This window comes from Hibiscus syriacus, unplaced genomic scaffold, assembly GCF_006381635.1.
Source record: "Hibiscus syriacus cultivar Baekdansim isolate YM2019G1 unplaced genomic scaffold, ASM638163v2 tig00109916_pilon, whole genome shotgun sequence".
NCBI lineage: Eukaryota > Viridiplantae > Streptophyta > Magnoliopsida > Malvales > Malvaceae > Hibiscus > Hibiscus syriacus.
The window spans coordinates 65081-84914 of record NW_024062526.1 but is presented as its reverse complement, the minus strand read 5'-3'; the positions used below and the strand labels follow the sequence as shown (position 1 = coordinate 84914).

Here is a 19834-nt window from a genome sequence, read left to right as displayed (position 1 = left end):
AACCATACGATTTTGTTTGGCGGACGAGGTCATGTATCACGTCATGCATCTGTCGTTTCCAGACAAAATTTAGAGAAAGTTGGAAAGTCAGTTTATGTCCAAATCCTTAACGACAAAACTATATCTAAAGCAGCGACTGTATGGGCTAAAGATGCAAGACGATCATGATTTGGCGCAATATGTGAATGTCTTTAATCAAATCGTTTCTGATTAGGCTCGGCTTGATGTGAAAATTGAGGATGAAGACAAAGCGATGATTTTGTTGTGTTCGTTGCCTCCCTCTTACGAACACATGGTGACTACTCTTACATATGGGAAAGAGACTATCAGCGTTGAGGAGATTACTGCAGCCTTGTTAGCTCACAACCAGCGGAAGCAGAATGCAGGAGAAAGCTCTCAAGCTGATAGCTTATATGTCAAAGGTAATCGAGACCGTGGACGAAAGACAGAGAAGACATGGTCTGGCAAGCGGAATTCCAGATCCAAATCTAGGGATAAGAAGACAATTCACTATTACAAGTGCAAGGAGGCGAGACATATGAAGCGAGACTATCTGAAGTTGAAAAAGCAGGCTGATGAGAAGCGTGATAACTCATCCAAGTCTGTGAATGTGGTCGAGGATGACAATTTTGATTACAGTGAGGGTGATATGCTCTCTATTTCAACGACTTAATTGACGAATGTTTGGATTCCTGATTCTGGATGTTCTTATCACATCACGCCAAATAGGGAATGATTCTCGACATACAGATTGGTTAATTCTGGTTCTATTTATTTGGGTGATGATCGATGTTGCAATATTGTTGGTATTGGTGAGGTCAAAATTAAGATGTATGATGGCTCTGTTCAGACGTTGAGTGGTGTTCGACATATCCAGATTTGAAGAAGAATTTGATTTCTTTGGGCACTTTGCACAAGAATGGTTTTATCCCTAAGGCTGATGAGGATAGGAAAACCATTCAGATTGTTAAAGGAGCTTTGACTGTGATGAAAGGAAAGATGACTGCAGGGAATATTTACAGATTGTTAGGGAGTACCGTTGTAGATGGAGTTCATTCTGTTAAGTCCTCTGATGATACAACCAAACTATGACATATGCGTCTTGCTCATCTTAGTGAACGTGGTATGGCTGAATTACACAAAAGAAATTTGTTGCATGGTGTCAAAAGTTGTAAGCTCGATTTTTGCAAGTATTGTGTTCTTGGTAAACAAACTAAAGTCCGTTTCAAGACTACGAAGCACACAACTCAAGGGATTCTTGATTATGTGCATTCTGATGTATGGGGGCCTTCCACGACATCGTCTTTGGGTGGATCTAGGTATTATGTTACTTTTATTGACGATTTTTCACGGAAAGTTTGGGTGTACTTTTTGAAACAGAAGTATGATGCTTTTGAGAAGTTCAAGCTGTGGAAAGCTGAGGTAAAAAACCAAACATGACAAAAAATCAAGTGTTTGTGGTCTGACAATGGTACATAGTACAAAGATTCACAGTTTCTACACTTCTGTAAGGAGCATGGGATTAAGAGACATTTTACAGTGCGCAAGACACCACAACAAAATGGTGTTGCGGAACGGATGAACAGGTCGTTGAATGAAAGAGCCAGATGTTTGCGGTTGAATGTGGGGTTTCCCAAACACTTCTGGGATGAGGCTATTAATATGGCGTGTTATCTTATCAACATATCGCCAAGGGCATCATTGGCTGGAAAAGTTGCAGAAGAGGTATGGATTGGTTATAATGTTAGTTTTGATCACTTACGGATTTTTAGTTATCCTGCTTATGTGCATGTACCTGCTGATGAGAGATCCTCGAAGGAGTGCATTTTTCTGGGTTACAAGAAATGTGTCAAAGGATTCAAGTTCTGGGTCCAGTTGCGAAGAAAATTATGATTAGTAGAGATGTTATTTTTTATGAACAGTCCATGTTGCAGCAGTAAAAAGACACGATAGTGGTGGATTTCGAGCAGTTTCCAGTTGAGAAACCAGAAACTTCTCAATCGACTTCTGGTGGTTCCGCTACGGATGATTTGTAGGATTATAGTCTCGCCAGAGACAGGGTGAGACGGATGAATATAAAGCCCCCGAACAGATTGGGTTTTAAAGAATTGGTATATTTTGCACTTACTGTTAGCAGTGATGATCCAGTTACTTTTCATGATGCCGTTACTAGTTAGGAAAACGACAAGTGGATGGCTGCCATGGTTGAGGAGATAGAGTCTTTGAATCACAATCGTACATGGGAGTTGATTCGCCTTCCTGAGGGTAAGAAACCGATTGGTTGCAAATGGGTGTATACGAAGAAACCAGTAGTAACAGAAAAAGAGGGGGAGAAGTTTAAGGCTCGTTTGGTAGCAAAAGGTTTTTCACAGTAGAAAGGAGTTGATTATAATGAAAATTTTCTCCTATGGTCAGACATACTTCAATCCGAGCAGTACTTGCATTGGTGGCTAGTTGGGATTTTCATTTAGAGCATATGGATGTTAAAACTATTTTTTCGCATAATGATTTAGAGGAGTAGATCTACATGCGCAGCCTGAAGGTTTCACTCAACCTGGAAACGAGCATTTAGTTTGCAGATTGAAGAAATCTTTGTACGGGTTGAAACAGTCTCCGAGACAGTGGTATAAACGATTTGACTCCTATATGATCAAGATTGGCTACAACCGATGTGAGTATGATTGTTGTGTCTATGTTTCTATGTTAAGAGCCTTGATGATGGTTCTTTTATTTTTCTGTTACTATATGTTGATGATATGTTAATTGCTGCGAAGAACATGGATAATGTTATCGGTTTAAAAACTTTATTGAGTCAGGAATTTGATATGAAAGATTTAGGTGTTGCAAAGAAAATTCTTGGAATGGAAATTTGCAGGGACAGAGACTCAAGGAAACTGTGGCTATCTCAACGGGGTTATGTTGAGAAAATTCTAGAAAGGTTTGCGATCAGCAACGCAAAACCAGTGAGCACTCTATTGGCGAATCACTTTAAACTCTCATCAGAACAGTGCCCTAAGACAGATAAGGAAGCTGAAGATATGGCAAAGGTTCCGTATTCTAATGCTGTTGGTTGCTTGATATATGCAATGGTATATACTCGTCCTGATTTAGCTCATGTTGTTAGTCAAGTTTGTAAGTACATGTCTAAACCTGGTAAGTAACATTGGGAAACAATCAAGTGGATCTTTCGGTACTTAAAGGGTATTGTGGGACATGGAATTGTTTTTGGTAGTCAGCGGGATAATCCTTTGGTTGTAGGATATGTGGATTCAGACTATGTAGGTGACTTGAATAATAGAAGATCTACGACAGAGTATGTGTTTACTCTTGGTGGATGGCCTATTTGTTAGAAGTTTACCGTTCAATCTGTTGTGGCACTATCTACAACTGAAGCTGAATACATGATAGCGGCTGAAGCTGAAAAAGAAGCTTTATGGCTTACTGGTTTAGTGAAGGAGTTGGGTGTTCAGCAAGGTGGAGTTCAGTTGCTTTGCGACAATCAAAGTGCTATTCACTTGGCTAAGAATCAGGTGTATCGTGCTAGAACTAAACATATTGATGTAAGGTTCCACAAGATCAGAGAGTTGGTTGCATCTGGAGAGGTTTTGTTTAAGAAGGTACATACTTATCAGAATGCCGTTGATATGTTCACCAAGTCAATTACGATAGACAAATTCAAGCATTGCTTGGACTTGCTGAATGTTTCGAGTTGTTAAAGAAGTAAAGTAACCCAACCCACATTGAAGTTTCCATGGGGCATGATATTGGCCAATGTGGAGATTTGTTAGGTATGACTCATAAATATACCGGTAAAGAGGATAGGGGATGGAGCAGAGTGAGCGAAGCGAACTGTCCTTACAAAGAAAGTCTCGTAGAGGGGGTTACGATTATGTGGGTTGGGGGAACGGGGGCGAAGGCCCCGCGGTACGGTACATGGTTAATTATGTACCAGGTTTTTTTATTATAAATAGAGATATAACCTAAACCTATGAGACATTGAATAAAACTTCTAGCGCTGTCTAGGCACTGAGGACGTAAGCATATTGCCGAACCTCGTTAAAATTCCTGTGTTCTTTCGTTTTCTTTACCCGATTCTCCAACAATAAGGGACCTCAAAAGGTTTTATACCACGTAACAATGTCCAAAGACAGCTCAATTTAGATAGGCACTTATCTTCTATGCTTTTCTAAGATGAATTGAAAGACCTTTCTACTTTCCATACAACTTTTGCAGTTAGACGAAGTTGCGTGAGGAATATTCATAAAATATGTTGCAACAATATATTTACCTCTCCCTCATTGGAACACATGGACAATTCCAAAAGCCCTGATTGACCTCGGCAGCTTTTTCATCATAATGCCTGTAATATATTGGAATTAAACTTCAGTGCTTACTAAATCTGATATATCTATAAATACTAAGATATGTGAGCGTTATTCCAAACAAGATTCAGAGATAACGGAGGGAAAGTTTTACCTACAATGGCGCAACCAATGAATCTTTATGCTCAGCCAATCCCTGTTAAAATATCCAAAACGAGCTTTTATTAAATCCCATTTTTCATATTTTTTTTGTGTGAAATATTTTGAACAGATGGCGAACCAGATAGACTAAATAAAGAACAAGAACTAGTACATGATTTGCACTCTTCTCAAGCACGAGTTAGATTTCGTAAGAAAAACACACAATCTCAATCAAGGCAGAGATAGTTGGAAAAGTTGAATATAGCAATATAGTAATTTAATTGTTGTTCATGAATATATGTGTTCTGATAATTCCATCCATTCTTTGCAGTTTGCATGCAAACAACTGAAATTTTTTTAACTCAAATTCTCAAGTAGAGCAACTACTAAATATGTTGCGCTCTAAATTCTCAGATAGAACGACTCAACTTAACGACGTTGAACTGAAGATTTCCTCACTAGTTTAATCTTAGAAGGTAACATTAAATTCCTTTCGGTAATAACCTAGACTCCAAATTAGGTTCTGCTTGGAAATGCCTAGGATATGCAGCGAACATAGGTGTTGGATACAGATTTTAACAAAAATGGAGTCAGAGCAACATAGTTAAAAAGAGTACCTTCATTACAACAGAAGTCACTCCCTTATCCATACAGAAATAAGTTCCTGATCAGTGTGCATATTGTTCTGAGAAATTCCTCATTATCTCCACAGATTTCTCCGACGGTTCCACTGAAATAGAAAACCGAAAGATCATAAAGAAAATTCATCAAAACAAGGGGCAAACTTTTAACTCACAAAAAGTTCACATCCTCATTGATTAAATCAAGTTGAAAACAAAAAACACAGCTCCAATTCATGAACGAAAAAAAAGCATCAAATTCAAGCTAAAAGAACAAAAAGGAAGCAAGCTTAACCCACAAAATCACATTACTTTCAAACCCCAAGATGGAAAAAAGCCAAAAGCGCAACTCGAAACCATCAAATTCTAGCTAAAGATGAAGATAGCAAATTTGAGTGTTGAATAAAATAAAGCGAAAGTGATTACCTTTAGCTCTGATTAGACATCGGTGACGGGTAGTTTTGGGAGGGCAAAGAAGAGATGAAATGGCTCCAAAGTTATGGGAAGTTGCCTGAAGAGTCATTGCTTCGCTTGGCTAACAGCAAAAGAGAGCAGAATCACCTCTGGTTTCTTTTCACCTATTTATCTAATCTTTACTGTTATTGTTATTTTATAATATTGAGATTCCTTGGTTTTTGGTTAATTATTAACTGGTTCTCTCCAGTTTCAACTGAATCAGATGGATTATTTGATTTTGAGAAATAATATATATATGGTTAATTTTGGGAGTTAATGAAAAGTTTTATTAATTTTAAAGGAGATTTAATTAAAAACTAAAATGTAATAAAAAATTTAAAAGGAGAAAATTAAAAGTTTTTAAAATTTTTGAAGGATTAATTGTTGATTTTTCAAAATTTGGAAGGTTAGGGTAAGGATGAGCATAAGAATTAGACTTGATGAGTTATGATACAATCTAATTCAAAAAGGTTAGTTTTTTAAAAAAATTAATAAATTCAGGTTGTACTTTTTTGGTGGTTCAGATCAGATAAGGTCGTCTCATCTGTAATAATTATATGCTATAAATTACAAAATAATTACAATAATATATATTTTTTATATTTTTAATTAAATATCTTTTTTATATAAAAAAATTTATATATATATACATGTCAAGTCGAATCGAATTAGGTTCAAATTTTTACTTCAAAAATTGGGATGAGTTTCGGATTAAATGAAATCTCTCCGAACACGAGTCAAGTTAGACACCAAATGGATGGAATGAAATTCAAATTAAGTTTGGATATGGGTCCAGCAAAATCGACACAATTCAAAAAATTGATATTTTCGATTCGAATCGACTCAAGAAAAATCGACTCGAATTGACTTCGAGTTTTAATTTCATAAACTCGACTCGAATCGAAAAATTTTTAAGTTCAAATTTTACAATTCGAATAACTCAAAAATTTGAGTAATTAGTGGATTGATTTCTAAGTTTGAGTCGAGCCCCTCAAATTTCTATGATATATGTATATCACATATGAAAAAAATATGAATATGAAAAAATATGAAGAAAAATATATGTATTGTATATAGTTATAAAAAAAATCATTTAAATTGAAATCAAATAGTATCATAATATTATAAAATATTTACAATTAAATTTAAACAGAAACTTAAAAACTCGACTCAAATTTTATAAATCCGACTGAACTCAAAACAAATTTCAAGTCAACTTCAAGTTGTAAAATAGAACTCATCAACTTGAATAACCCAAAAAAAATTTTACTCGACTCGATCAAACACTCACCTCTAAATTTAGATACGATAAAAACTTGGCTTAACTCGAGTCATTTACATTCATATACTAAGTTTGGTTACAGCTTTTAAAAAGTCACTTTTAAAAGTATTGTAGAAATAAACTTTTAAAAATATTGTACAAAAGTGTAATTTAAGATTTAATTGTTTGAGATTACTGTTAAAAAGTGAGTTTGAAAAGACAAAATGTTTATTATAGATATTATGTTGTAAATAAAAAATAAAAAATTTAATTACATTTACATTTATATATTAATATCAATTTAAATTATAATAAATTTTAAAAAATATTATTATTATATATAAATATTAATTTAAACTATAACAAAATATAAAGAATACAAATAAAACAATATAATTATAATAAAAATATACTTTAAAATCTCACTATTAGTATTTTAATATATAAATCATAAATTTTATTTAATTTTAAATGATTAAAATAAATTATTAAAATTAGTAAATTTTTTAAGGATGTTAGTATTAAATTGTTAAAATAAAATATAAATACATAATTGAGTGTAACTCCTACATTAGTAAGGATAAAATTATAATTTACTTTCAAATGTAAAGTTGAAAATGAAAAAACTAGAAATATTAACTTTTGTGGTTAGTTTTAAACCACAATTTTTTTCGTATTTTTTTTTACTTTTATCCGTTTGACATTAATTTTCCTGTAAGAACGAACTTTTTTAACTAAAAGTGCTTTTATAAAATTTTACCAAATTAACTCTAAATCTCTTTGGCTTCCAATATGCTAAGTCTATAATAAGAATTAAATGTACAATTTACACGTATGCACAAATGGATGGTAAAATTTAACTTAACATATTTCATATCTATTATTTAGATTAAGACTCAAATTTTTAAATTTTTAAAAAATATACGAAATATAAAGATTAAGTCAACAAGTTTTTTTCAAAATATAAAAAATATTAATTTAAAAATTACACTTAGTGAAATTAAAATACGTTAATTTATTATTCTATAGAAGAATTTAACCTAAACTTAAATAAAATATAATTTTATATTAAACATAGATTCAAATAGAAGTGATTAGAATTCATGAAGCCCCATTCAATGCTCAACCCATCATGCATCTATTAGACTTGAAATGACTTTGGTGTTTTCTTTTTTATTAATCTAGAGTAGATACAAAATAATATACATTTAAAAATACTTTAAGAAATAACAATAATTTCTTTACGTCCCTGAGTTTGGTCCTTGTTGATCAACAAAATAACGCTACTCCAAGAACATAAATTATCCCTCACACTTTAGTATTTCTCCCCTATTATACTAAAACTTTATGTTAATTACCTTGAGATCGTTCCATCAATGAAGAAAAAAACTAAACTTGTGATGCGGGTACAAGAGTATCTCCCTCCCATTACCAAAAAGTGTGTATGCATATTCCCCCATTCCATTGTTCTCTTTTCCATCCCATATAGGGTCCATAATATTTAATTTCATTTGAATACAAAATATTGGTGCTTTATAAAATGGCAAATATTATTGACAACATTAAAGGTTATGAAATCTAGAACTCTCTTTGGGACTTGGTCACTTTAGTTTATCACCCAAAAGTTTCAAAATGGATGCCCATGTCAAATCGATTACACCCAGTAAAAGAATTATACAAAACATACACAATTTACCAATAAAATTTGCAAAACAGTAATGGACATCAATTGTATGAAAAAATATGCACTCGTTTTGGTTCAATCTCTCTTTCCCCGATGAAAATAGCATACAAATGGATAGAATTAGCTATTGATGCTGTAAAATTCTTTGTAAGTGTTAAAGTTGGTTGGTATTTCTTTCTTCTTTTCATTTCATCAAGCTGGAAGAAAAAAAAGAAATATAGCCAAGATCGATTGATCAAGTTTATTAATCACGGCAACCTCATCATCTTATAATCATAAGGATCAAAGATCAAAATAGATATTTTTGAAAGAATTTACACTTTCAATCAAAGGATGATGTACTTCGATGCAAGTTATAAAAATGAAATGAAAAACCCTAATATATGCACAACAAAAGCTACAGTTTCAGCTATATATATGATGATGAACACGGTAGATCTGCTTGATTAAAGCCATCACCATGCCTTTTCTATGTTTCTTGTTGTATCTTAAAGCATAAAATAGTTCAATATGCATCATATGAGCATGGAAGAATTGCAGAAAGTAAGTTAAAAAAGAAGTTCACAGTGAAGTATTGAATTGCAGAAAGTAGAGAGATCTCTTACAGAACATACTGAACCGCTGAAGAACAAATAGAAAACTAACATACTGAACTGCTGAAGAAAAAACAGAAAACTAACATAATGAACTGCGGAACAACACATAGAAAACTAACATAATGAACTGCGGAAGAACACAACCCAAACCATAGAAAACTAAGTAAGAAATTGCCTAGATGGAGCAAATATTTTCGGACCAAGATGCTTTATTCCCCCAAAAGAAGTTGAGAAAAGGTCCATCACTCAGAATAAAAGCTATGTCTTGCTTTTGTTTCTTCGATCAAGTCTTCCCCATCTCTAGTAAAACGTACGTCTTTTAGCCTTTTCGGGTCTTAGCTTCTCCTTGCTTTTTTGGCTAGATGAAATGATGACATGCTTTGAAGAGCGTGGAAGGGTTTTGTGATGAAAAGAAGGTGAGTGGGAACAATGATGGCGAAGGAGAAGATTACCAAACAAAGGAACACTATCATTGCTGTTTGGTTGTGGCGTTGAAACTAAGAAAATTCAAGGTTTTTTACTCTCTCCTCCCAGAGAGAGAGGAGAAAGAGAGAGGTCATCAAAATCCAATGACACCCATTAGCTTAAACATACCATGCTTTAACCCTATTTTTTTTAATATATGATAATATATATTTAAATATTTTTAATCATTTAATAATAAATGTTTATATCTTTAGCATTTATGATACTCAAATCTAAAATTTTAAGGGATAATAATAAATCCTTTAATCATTAAGATTGTATAGTTTTAAATATTACTACTTAAATTTAATAGTGTTTTAAATTTTTTATAATGTCATAAAATATAAGGTTAATTATTGAAATAATACTTAAAAAGATATTATTAGATTTATTTAAATAATATTATTTATCAAGATGATATTTTTTTATGAAAGTGTTATGTGAAAAACGTTTTTTAAAATGTGAATTTTGTAGTAATTTTAAAAATATTATGATACAAATTTATTGATTTTGAATTAACAATAGTAATTTTTAATTTGATCAAAACTTATATCCATACGATGCATAAAAATAATTTAAATATTAAGATCGTAAATGTTCTATAATACAAAAATGATCCTTAACTATTATACTAATATGGATCGATCAATTTAAAAATTATTTTTATCAGGTCAATAAACATAACATTACAAAAAATATGATGTGAATTTTTTTTTTAAAATAACTATGTCACCGCTTTAAAACTATCATCTGATGAAAGAAATTGTATTGATTGTGACATATTTTTGGTTAAAAAATTATCAAGTATTATATTATATTAGAATTTTAAATGAAAATAATTAATAAAGTAAATTAGTTATATTTAATCTCATTTATAAAATTAAAAAACCTATCATTAATTTATTAACCCAATAATATAAAATAGTATTTTTATATATGTTTCATGGTCACAGTAAAAAAGTTAATTGTTGAGGGAAGCCTCACTGTGACAGCCTAATATATGGTTAAATAAATGTATTATGAAAATTTTATTATTTTATAATATTTCTCGTAAAAAATTATCTAAAAAATTATTTTTATTCTATTGAAAATATTATTATTGGACGTTTTACCGAGTTTGTTAATATATATGGTAAAATTTATTTAAAATATTATTTTTTCTACAAAAAAAAGTTAATATTAAGCACTTTACTAAAAATATTAAAAAATATTAATATTTTAAATAAAAAAATGATATTTAAAGTAATTTTATCAAAAATATTAAAAAATTATAATATTTTTCGATAATGTATTTTTTAATCATATATTAAAACTGACGTCTTGTAAAACTTCTCTTTTAGTGTCTGTTAAAAGTGGACTGACGTCTCGAAAATGTATGATAATCATTATTATTCCTGACGTTGTTCAAATCATATGTAATTAATATTTCTCACTTTCAGCCCTTAGCTGTAAAGTCTAGTTTTGGACAGGAACCAGGAATTTCGTGTCCCTTTTGTTATTATTATATTGACACCACACTGAATTTCAAGATACTGCAACTACACACCTCCAGATGTGATTGTTGTCAGACTCCATTGCTTTTGCTTTGATATTTTATTCTAGTTTTCATTAATAGTATTTAACTCGAAACAATGCCTCAAGTGATCATGCAAAGGGAACAATTATTATATTACTCGACAACCATTTTATTGCTTCGGAATTCGCCATGAACCCTAAACAATAACAACTGCGTTTGATTTATTTACAAGTTCAAATCGTTAATCACACTTTACAATTATAACCATGTATGATAATGGAGTTGGGCCTCGCATTTCGCCCTTTCACTTATCAGTGGCAAATTTGTTCCTGTTCATGGCAAACACCCCATATCAAATAATAAGCTAAGGCGGTAAGGCCTGTGATTATTTGACCGTAAAAAGCAAAGCTTTGATACTCACGTTTGGTATTTGAGGTATTCATCAACTGTGAGAGATTTAGGTCCACCAAACCAGTTAATCATAAAGATGTCTTCGATCGCCAATTTGAAAATCCGAAAATCATAACCCTTAGGCCACCCTGTACACTCCAACCATTGCGAAAGTATAATAAACGTAAGTTACTCGGACTCGAGCGTGTTCATATGCACCTCAGGTCAAATGAAATAAAGGCAAACAACAGCAGCAGTTATTTAGGCTAAGACTTACCCTTCATCTCAGGATGCTTTGTGAACAACGCAGTTTGACCAAATTCGGCCTCTTTAGAGTTTGCTTCAACTAGTACCAACTAAAAACACCAAATGTCACATGATAAGCTCAATGAGGATGACAGAAAACTGGATTTAGCAACGTACCTTTCCCGTGAGTGTGATTTTTGCACATGCAGGACTTTCTGGGTCGACATTGCCACAAGTTCCGAGCGGATACTCACTGATTATAAGTGAGAACCGCTGGTCTTTTAATGCATTTCTTGCTGTTGGATCAAGGGTTGTCAAATAGAAATATGGGACACCGGTGCTTTTGCTGGGTACCCCATCACTAAACGAGACAACATTCCTGCAGCACATGTTAAGTTCTTGACATGTTCATACAAGTAGCTTCGAATACCCAATGTCTATTATGAAAATGAGAAACCTACTGCATGATTTTGAGTCAGAATATTGCAGATACACATAATTGTTGGGGAAAATGGGTTATTTCCCACACGAACGTAGTTTTAAAATTGACCTAAAATGTCAAGATTAAAACCATCAAAGGTTGCACAGCGGATAAACCTGTCAAACTATTGAATATTGAAACACAATGGAAAAGAACCGAATAAAAAACAATAAAGGAGAGAACACACCAAATTTACGAGGTTCGACGAGAATATCGTCTACTCCTCGGGCACCACACCGGATGATAACTTCACTATATCGCCAATATTACAACAAATGGAATTCTTTGGAATTCTCAAAGTGGGAGAATGAAGAATACAAGAGGAAGAGAGAACTTTTTTTTGGGATGATTTCTAATGGAAATACTTAGGCCTACTTATAGTTGAGTTTCAAGAACAATATGTTCAAAGTTTGGCCACCTACCAAAGAATTTTCCAATGTGTACAAGTTAGCCACCAAATATGAAATTCACATGTTCAAAGTTTGACCACCAATCAAGATGAAATTTCCAATAAGTTGGCCACCAACCAAGATGAAATTTCCAACTTGTCAACTTAATTTCTAGACAAATCTAACAAATCTCCACCTTGGCTTGAAATTACCAAGCCTACTCAACTTCTTCAACTCCCCAAATTTGTAGTGCCTCTAATTGCGCTCACAAGCGCCACACACCCGAAGGTGTTCATACTTTCAGGATGTTAATCAAGTTCAAACAATGATTGAACTTGATTACTGTTACCACCTTGGTCATCATATCCGCAAGATTTTCTGATGTCACAATTTTCTGAAGTAGAATCTTTCATTCTTCAAAGATCTCCCGCACAAAGTGATACCTCACGTCGATATGCTTAGTCCTTGAATAGTAGACTTGATTTTTTGCTAAGTGAATAGCGCTCTGACTATCACAATAGAGACTAATGTGACTTTGAACAACTCCCAAGTCTTCCATCAACCCGTTAAGCCAAATTGCTTCCTTTACAGCCTCTAAAACTGCCATGTATTCTGCTTCTGTAGTAGACAAGGCCACCGTAGATTGCAATGTAGACTTCCAACTTACTGGGGCTTTAGAAAGAGTAAACAAATACCCAGTAGTTGATCGACGCTTATCCAAATCACCAGCATAATCGGAATCAACATATCCAACCATACACTGACCAAGTGCTTCATCATATTCAAAAACTAAACCAACATCCACGGTTTGTTGGAGATACCGTAGAATCCATTTCACAGCTTGCCAATGTCCTTCTCCAGGATCATGCATGTACCTACTCACAACTCCAACTGCTTGTGAAATGTCAGGACGCGTACACACCATTGCATACATCAAGCTCCCAACTGCATTAGCATATGGAACTTTTGCCATATACACTCGTTCTTCGTTAGTTTTAGGAGATAATTGAGAACTAAGTTTCAAATGAGAAGCCAATGGGATACTTGCATGTTTGGTATTTTCATTCATGCCAAAACATTGTAATACCTTTCTCAGATACTGCTTCTGTGTTAAACAAAGCTTCCCTCCCTGTCTATCTCTGCTTATCTCCATACCAAGAATCTTCTTGGCCTCACCTAGATCTTTCATCTCAAACTCTTGATTCAACTGAGCCTTTAATTTGTCTATCTCCTTTTGACTCTTCGAAGCGATCAACATATCGTCAACGTACAAGAGAAGATAAATGAAAGATCCATCTTTGAGCTTTTGCAAATACACACAATGATCATATTTGCTTCTATTATACTTTTGCCTCCTCATAAAGCTATCAAATCGCTTGTACCATTGTCTCGGAGATTGCTTCAATCCATATAGCGATTTGTTCAGCTTACAAACCCATTTCTCACAACCACCATCTTTGTATCCTTCTGGCTGTGTCATATAGATATCCTCTTCTAAATCACCGTGCAAGAAAGCCGTCTTTACATCAAGTTGAGCTAGCTCCAAATTCAACTGTGCTACCAAGGCCAACAATATTCTAATGGAGGAATGTTTCACAACAGGGGAAAATACTTCATTGTAGTCGATTCCCTCCTTTTGAGCGTAGCCTTTAGCTACTAACCGTGCCTTGTAGTGAACATCTTTCTTGTTATGAGATCCATCTTTTTTTTACAAATACCCACTTGTATCCAATGGCTCTTTTACCTTTCGGTAATTGTGCCAGTTTCCAAGTGTCGTTCTTTTGGAGATATTGCATTTCTTCATCCATGGCACTTTTCCACTTATCACTTTCCAAGCTTTGTATTGCTTCTTGGTAAGTGATAAGGATATCATCATCAACAACTGGAAGAGCATAAGCCACCATATCAACAAATCGAGCAGGTCTACGAATTTCTCTCATTGTCCTTGTAACTGCAAGTGTTTCTGGTGTCTCCAATGGTTCTTGGGTTTGAACCTCTTCATCTTCTGATTCTTCTATTAGAGTTGAAGAATCAGCTGCATCAACTTCTAGGATCATCATCTGCTGAAACTCCACCTGTTTTGGAGTATGCTCCACCTGCTGCGGAGTACTACTTGTCTGGACAGCTTCATTTGTTACCTTCTTTACTAGGGCAGATTCATCAAAGGTAACATCTCTGCTACAAATTACCTTCTTGGTGTCTAAACACCAAAGGCGGAATCCCTTCACTCCATGGGTGATTCCCATAAAGAGAGCCTTCTTTGCTCTCAGATCAAGCTTGGATTCCTTCACATGATAATAAGTAGTGGATCCAAATACATGTAAGGAATCATAATTAGTAGTAGGTTTTCCAGACTATACCTCCAATGGTGTTTTTCCTCCTATTGCTGATGACGACAGACGATTAATGAGATGGCCAGCATATGTCACAGCCTCAGCCCAAAATGCCTTGCCTAACCCAACATTAGACAACATACATCGAACTTTCTCCAATAGTGTTCGATTCATACGCTCTGCCACCCCATTCTGTTGTGGTGTATGTCTAACAGTGAAGTGTCGAATAATACCATACTCATGGCAAACGTCAAAGAATGGGTCACTTTTATATTCCCCTCCATTGTTCGTCCTAAGACGTTTGATCTTTCTACCAGTCTGGTTCTCGATCATATTTTCCATTTCAGGAAAATTTGAAGCACTTCATCTTTAGACTTCATCGGATACACCCAAAATCTTCTGGAAAAGTCATCTACAAAAGCTACAAAATAATGGTTTCCTCCCAAAGACGATGTCTTTGAAGGACCCCATACATCTGAGTGAATATAATCTACAATACCTTTTGTATTATGTATAATGGTACCAAACTTCACTCTCTTCTGCTTTCCCAGAACACAATGCTCGCAAAAGTTCAATTTGCAAGCCTTTGCACCTTTCAACAATCATTTCTTTGCTAGAATTTGCAAGGATTTCTCTCCAGCATGTCCTAACTGCATATGCCACAACTGGGTTACGTCCAAATCATCACCTCCGGAAGCTGCTGCAACTGCTCCAATAATTATACTACCTTGGTAGTAATAAAAATTATTTTTCCTGATGCCCTTCATCATCACAAGTGCGCCATATGTGACTTTTAAAACTCCATCTCTCATAGTGACTACTGAGCCTTTGGATTCTAAGGCTCCCAAACGAGATGAGATTTTTCTTCAAACTGGGCACGTATCGGACATCCGTCAGAACTCTGGTTGATCCATCTTGATTCTTCAATCGAATTGAACCTATCCCAACAGTTTTACAGGCATTGTCATTGCCCATATAAACAACTCCTGCATTTAGTTCCACTAAATCGGAGAACCACTCCCGATTAGGGGACATATGATAGGTGCAACCCGAATCTAATATCCACTCATCGGAATGGAATGTTGTTGATGAAGCAACCAATGATATGTCAGAGTCATGTGCATCATGCTCTGCAACACATGCATCTGGAGCAGCTTTTCCTTTCTTCTTCAGCTTCGGTCAATCTTTCTTCCAATGGCCTTTCTCATGACAAAAGGCACATTCATCTTTTCCCAGTCTGGACTTCGACTTTGATCTCCCTCTCCACTTTGGCTTTTGACTTTTCAAGCGACCTCTTGCCACCATGGCCTCTGCTGCTTCGTACTTGCTCTCCCTCTTGGTTTTCTTCCTGAGTTCATAACTATACAAAACAGCAGTTACATCTTTAAGGGTAACATTATCCTTACCATGAAGTAACATTGTCTCAAGGTGCTCAAATTCATCTGGAAGAGATGACAACAACATCAAAGCCAAATCTTCATCTTTGAAGGTTTCATCCATGCCCAATAAGTCTTCCACTAGCTCATTGAACGCAGTGATGTGTTCATTCATACTAGTGCCTGGTTGATAATCAAATCTGAACAATCTTTTCTTCATGTGGAGACGATTCTGAGAGCTTTTCTTCAGGAATTTTTCCTCCAAAGCTTTCCACATCTTACTTGCAGAAGTTTCGTTCTTGTAGCCATACTTCTGCTCCCTGGAAAGACAAGATCGAATCGTGATGCACGCCAAACGATTGACTTTCCCCATTCTTTCTCCTCCATATATTCGAGCTTTTCTTCCTCAATGGCGATGTCTAGACCTTGTTGGAATAAAACGTCTAACACCTCGCCTTGCCACATGCCAAAATGACCGGATCCATTGAACAACTCTACCGAGAAATTTGCATTTGACATCACCCTCCTCACCGGTCCAGATGAAGAGCTTGATGTCTCAACTGATCCGTATTTTGGCATTTTAATTCTAACGAACAATATTCAATATCACGAACTATATCTTTTCAGCAACGGAACCACCAGGATAACCTCAACCGAAGCTCTGATGCCAATTGTTGGGGAAAACGTGTTATTTCCCACACGAACGTAGTTTTAAAATTGACCTAAAATGTCATGATTAAAACCACCAAAGGTTGCACAGTGGATAAACCTGTCAAACTATTGAATATTGAAACACAATGGAAAAGAACCAAATAAAAAACAATAAAGGAGAGAACACACCAAATTTACGAGGTTCGACGAGAATAATAAAAAACAATAAAGGAGAGAACACACCAAATTTACGAGGTTCGACGAGAATATCGTCTACTCCTCGGGAACCACACCGGATGATAACTTCATTATATCGCCAATATTACAACAAATGGAATTCTTTGGAATTCCCAAAGTGGAAGAATGAAGAATACAAGAGGAAGAAAGAACTTGTTTTTGAGATGATTTCTAATGGAAATACTTAGGCCTACTTATAGTTGAGTTTCAAGAACAATATGTTCAAAGTTTGGCCACCTACCAAAGAATTTTCCAATGTATACAAGTTAGCCACTAAATATGAAATTCACATGTTCAAAGTTTGGCCACCAATCAAGATAAAATTTCCAATAAGTTGACCACCAACCAAGATGAAATTTCTAACTTGTCAACTTAATTTTTAGACAAATCTAACAGTCAAATAGAAATATGGGACACCGGTGCTTTTGCTGGGTACCCCATCACTAAACGAGACAACATTCCTGCAGCACATGTTAAGTTCTTGACATGTTCATACATGTAGCTTCGAATACCCAATGTCTATTATGAAAATGAGAAACCTACTGCATGATTTTGAGTCAGAATATTGCAGATACACTTATTAGAAGAAAATGTAAATATAAATGCATGTGAAATTTCAAATACAGGTATATAACTAACTTCAATTTCTGGACTCTGGGTTTAAAACATTTGTAATTCTCGTGAACATTATCCGATGATCAGATCTCGTCAAACTCTAATCCATACCAGTAAAACCACAGATTTGAAATAAGTTTCAGATTATCCATGACCATTTTTCTCTCTGTAGTTAACTTCTCTAATCTTGAACACAATAAAAAATAATCAATGCCTATGTTATTCCAACTATTCCTTTCACCTGAAGTACTGTGTCCAACATATATTCGACACCGGTAATGTATGTGTGATCCTCCAAATATATGAAATGCCGCAGGTATACACCTATATACGACACTCACACCAAGTCCAAATAACAGAAATTACCACACCAAATATCCCAAAAACAAGCATAAGCAAAGAATGAAACAATGTATTGGGCTTAAACATGAAAACTAACTTCGTTACCAATAAATGAATAAACATATTCAATATGTATGTGTGTGTGCGCATATGAGAAAAACTTACCCAAATGGCGACCCTTCCAATTCAATTGATATTGTACTGCAAAATCAAAATGACAAATAAGGCAAACCCAAAACACCATTCTTTTCTCAACTTATACAATAATAATAATTCAACAACAGATACTATCAATGGAACAACATAAGTTCTGCTTCTTTCTAATTAATTTTTAAATATATCTTTAAAAACATGTGTTATTTGGCCTAGGTTTAGATACTTATTCAACGATTAATCTTGAGAAAAAAAGAAGCCAAAGCTTCATCTTCTGCTAATTGAAATTCGAACTTCAAAAATATCAATCAATTGGGTAATCTAATCAAACAATTAAAGAAGAAGAAAACAAAACACAGAATCCAAATTACAAATTACAATCCCAAACCAAGTATCATTTGCTTTTGTAAAATAATGAAAGTAAAAGAATCAAAAGAGAAAGAAAAAAGATTTACTTTAAAATCCCCCAAGAATTCTGAGACACCAACCAACGAGCATAGGCAGCATTAGCCTCTCTATCAGGTTTGGGTTCAGCTAATAACCTTCCATCAACACATCCTTGAAACCCCAAGAAAAACAAGACCAAAACACAGTAAAAAAACCTTTGATTTCCATTTTTTTTTTGTATTTCTTTATGACTGTTTTTCGACACAAGTAGATGAATATGAAGACGACTCGACAGTATCTGTATTTATATAGAAAGTTTGGGACTTTGAAAACGAGTATGGGCAAAGGCAACGAATTTATCGCTAGAAGATAGGGGGTGTTTTAATCCTATGTTGTCGAGCGCACGATATGAAACAGTGTTGTTGCTTCTTATGATTGTACCTTTTGTCAAAGCCGCCAACTTTGCCCAACATTTACAATCCTAAATACCCCTACTTATGGTGGAACAAGGTAATACAGTGCACTGAAATTTACAAGATTGAGCTCTTGAATTTGAGATAGAATTCAGGGTCCCAAAAAGGCTATCAACAACCCCGGTCCTATCTCCTGACATTGGATCTTCACTTTTTAATTTCTTTAGTTTTTTAATGGGACTAAATTATTTTATATCGGTAAAGGCATCAAAGGTTTTGATAGGAGATGGATCATCTTCATGGTTAAAACGGAGCTTTGTCCCCAATATTGTTCTTTTAATACATATTATGTAACTTTGTCTCTTACCATATTATATAATTTTTATTAATATGTAACGATTATTAGATAATATCTATTTACAATTTTCTAAATCAGTTAACAATTCAAATACATAATTTTAAAAAATAATTGTTTTTTATCACTTAAATCGTTTAATGGATTTGACATACTGCTCTATTATTTGATTAATTGAGGTTTAATCTTCACTAACTGATGCCCAAATCCATGGATCTTCTAATTTTATAATATATTATTTTATATATTATATCATATATATATATAGCCTAAAGAATGTTTTATATAGTATGTCATTTATATCACTCTAGTCCAAAATATTATAATTTTAAGTTCTAGTCATCTTTACCCGATCATATGTGAATTTTATAGTTTGAGACCTACATTTTGAATGGCTTAAGCAAA

General features: G+C 34.2%; 1 protein-coding gene, 1 long non-coding RNA gene and 1 pseudogene across 2 annotated transcripts; all 3 read right to left on the bottom strand.

The window, feature by feature from the left end:
* Positions 1-4476: 4476 nt before the first annotated feature.
* Positions 4477-5689, bottom strand: LOC120210123 (annotated as a pseudogene).
* Positions 5690-11313: 5624 nt separating this feature from the next.
* LOC120210115 (protein CREG2-like) lies at positions 11314-12184 on the bottom strand. Its single transcript, XM_039208922.1, has 4 exons — positions 11875-12184; positions 11729-11807; positions 11483-11600; positions 11314-11390 (listed from the first exon to the last, which is right to left on the bottom strand). Exons 1-4 carry the CDS (start codon positions 12085-12087, stop codon positions 11366-11368), a joined length of 435 nt encoding a protein of 144 aa, XP_039064853.1. The 5' UTR covers positions 12088-12184; the 3' UTR covers positions 11314-11365.
* A 5375-nt stretch (positions 12185-17559) lies between these two features.
* On the bottom strand, positions 17560-19026 carry LOC120210116. Its single transcript, XR_005524475.1, has 3 exons — positions 18730-19026; positions 18287-18322; positions 17560-17625 (listed from the first exon to the last, which is right to left on the bottom strand). It is a non-coding gene; the product is annotated as an uncharacterized LOC120210116 (long non-coding RNA).
* Between the last annotated feature and the right edge of the window lie 808 nt (positions 19027-19834).

What these genes read in the sequence shown, in the direction of transcription:
- LOC120210115 (XM_039208922.1), bottom strand. Translation starts at nt 12,087, where the DNA reads ATGTGCTGCAGGAATGTTGTCTCGTTTAGTGATGGGGTACCCAGCAAA. An exon ending in AAATCACACTCACGGGAAAG is followed by an intron (nt 11,808 to 11,874) that starts GTACGTTGCTAA and finishes TGGTGTTTTTAG; the next exon opens with TTGGTACTAGTTGAAGCAAA. An exon ending in GAATACCTCAAATACCAAAC is followed by an intron (nt 11,391 to 11,482) that starts GTGAGTATCAAA and finishes TGCCATGAACAG; the next exon opens with GAACAAATTTGCCACTGATA.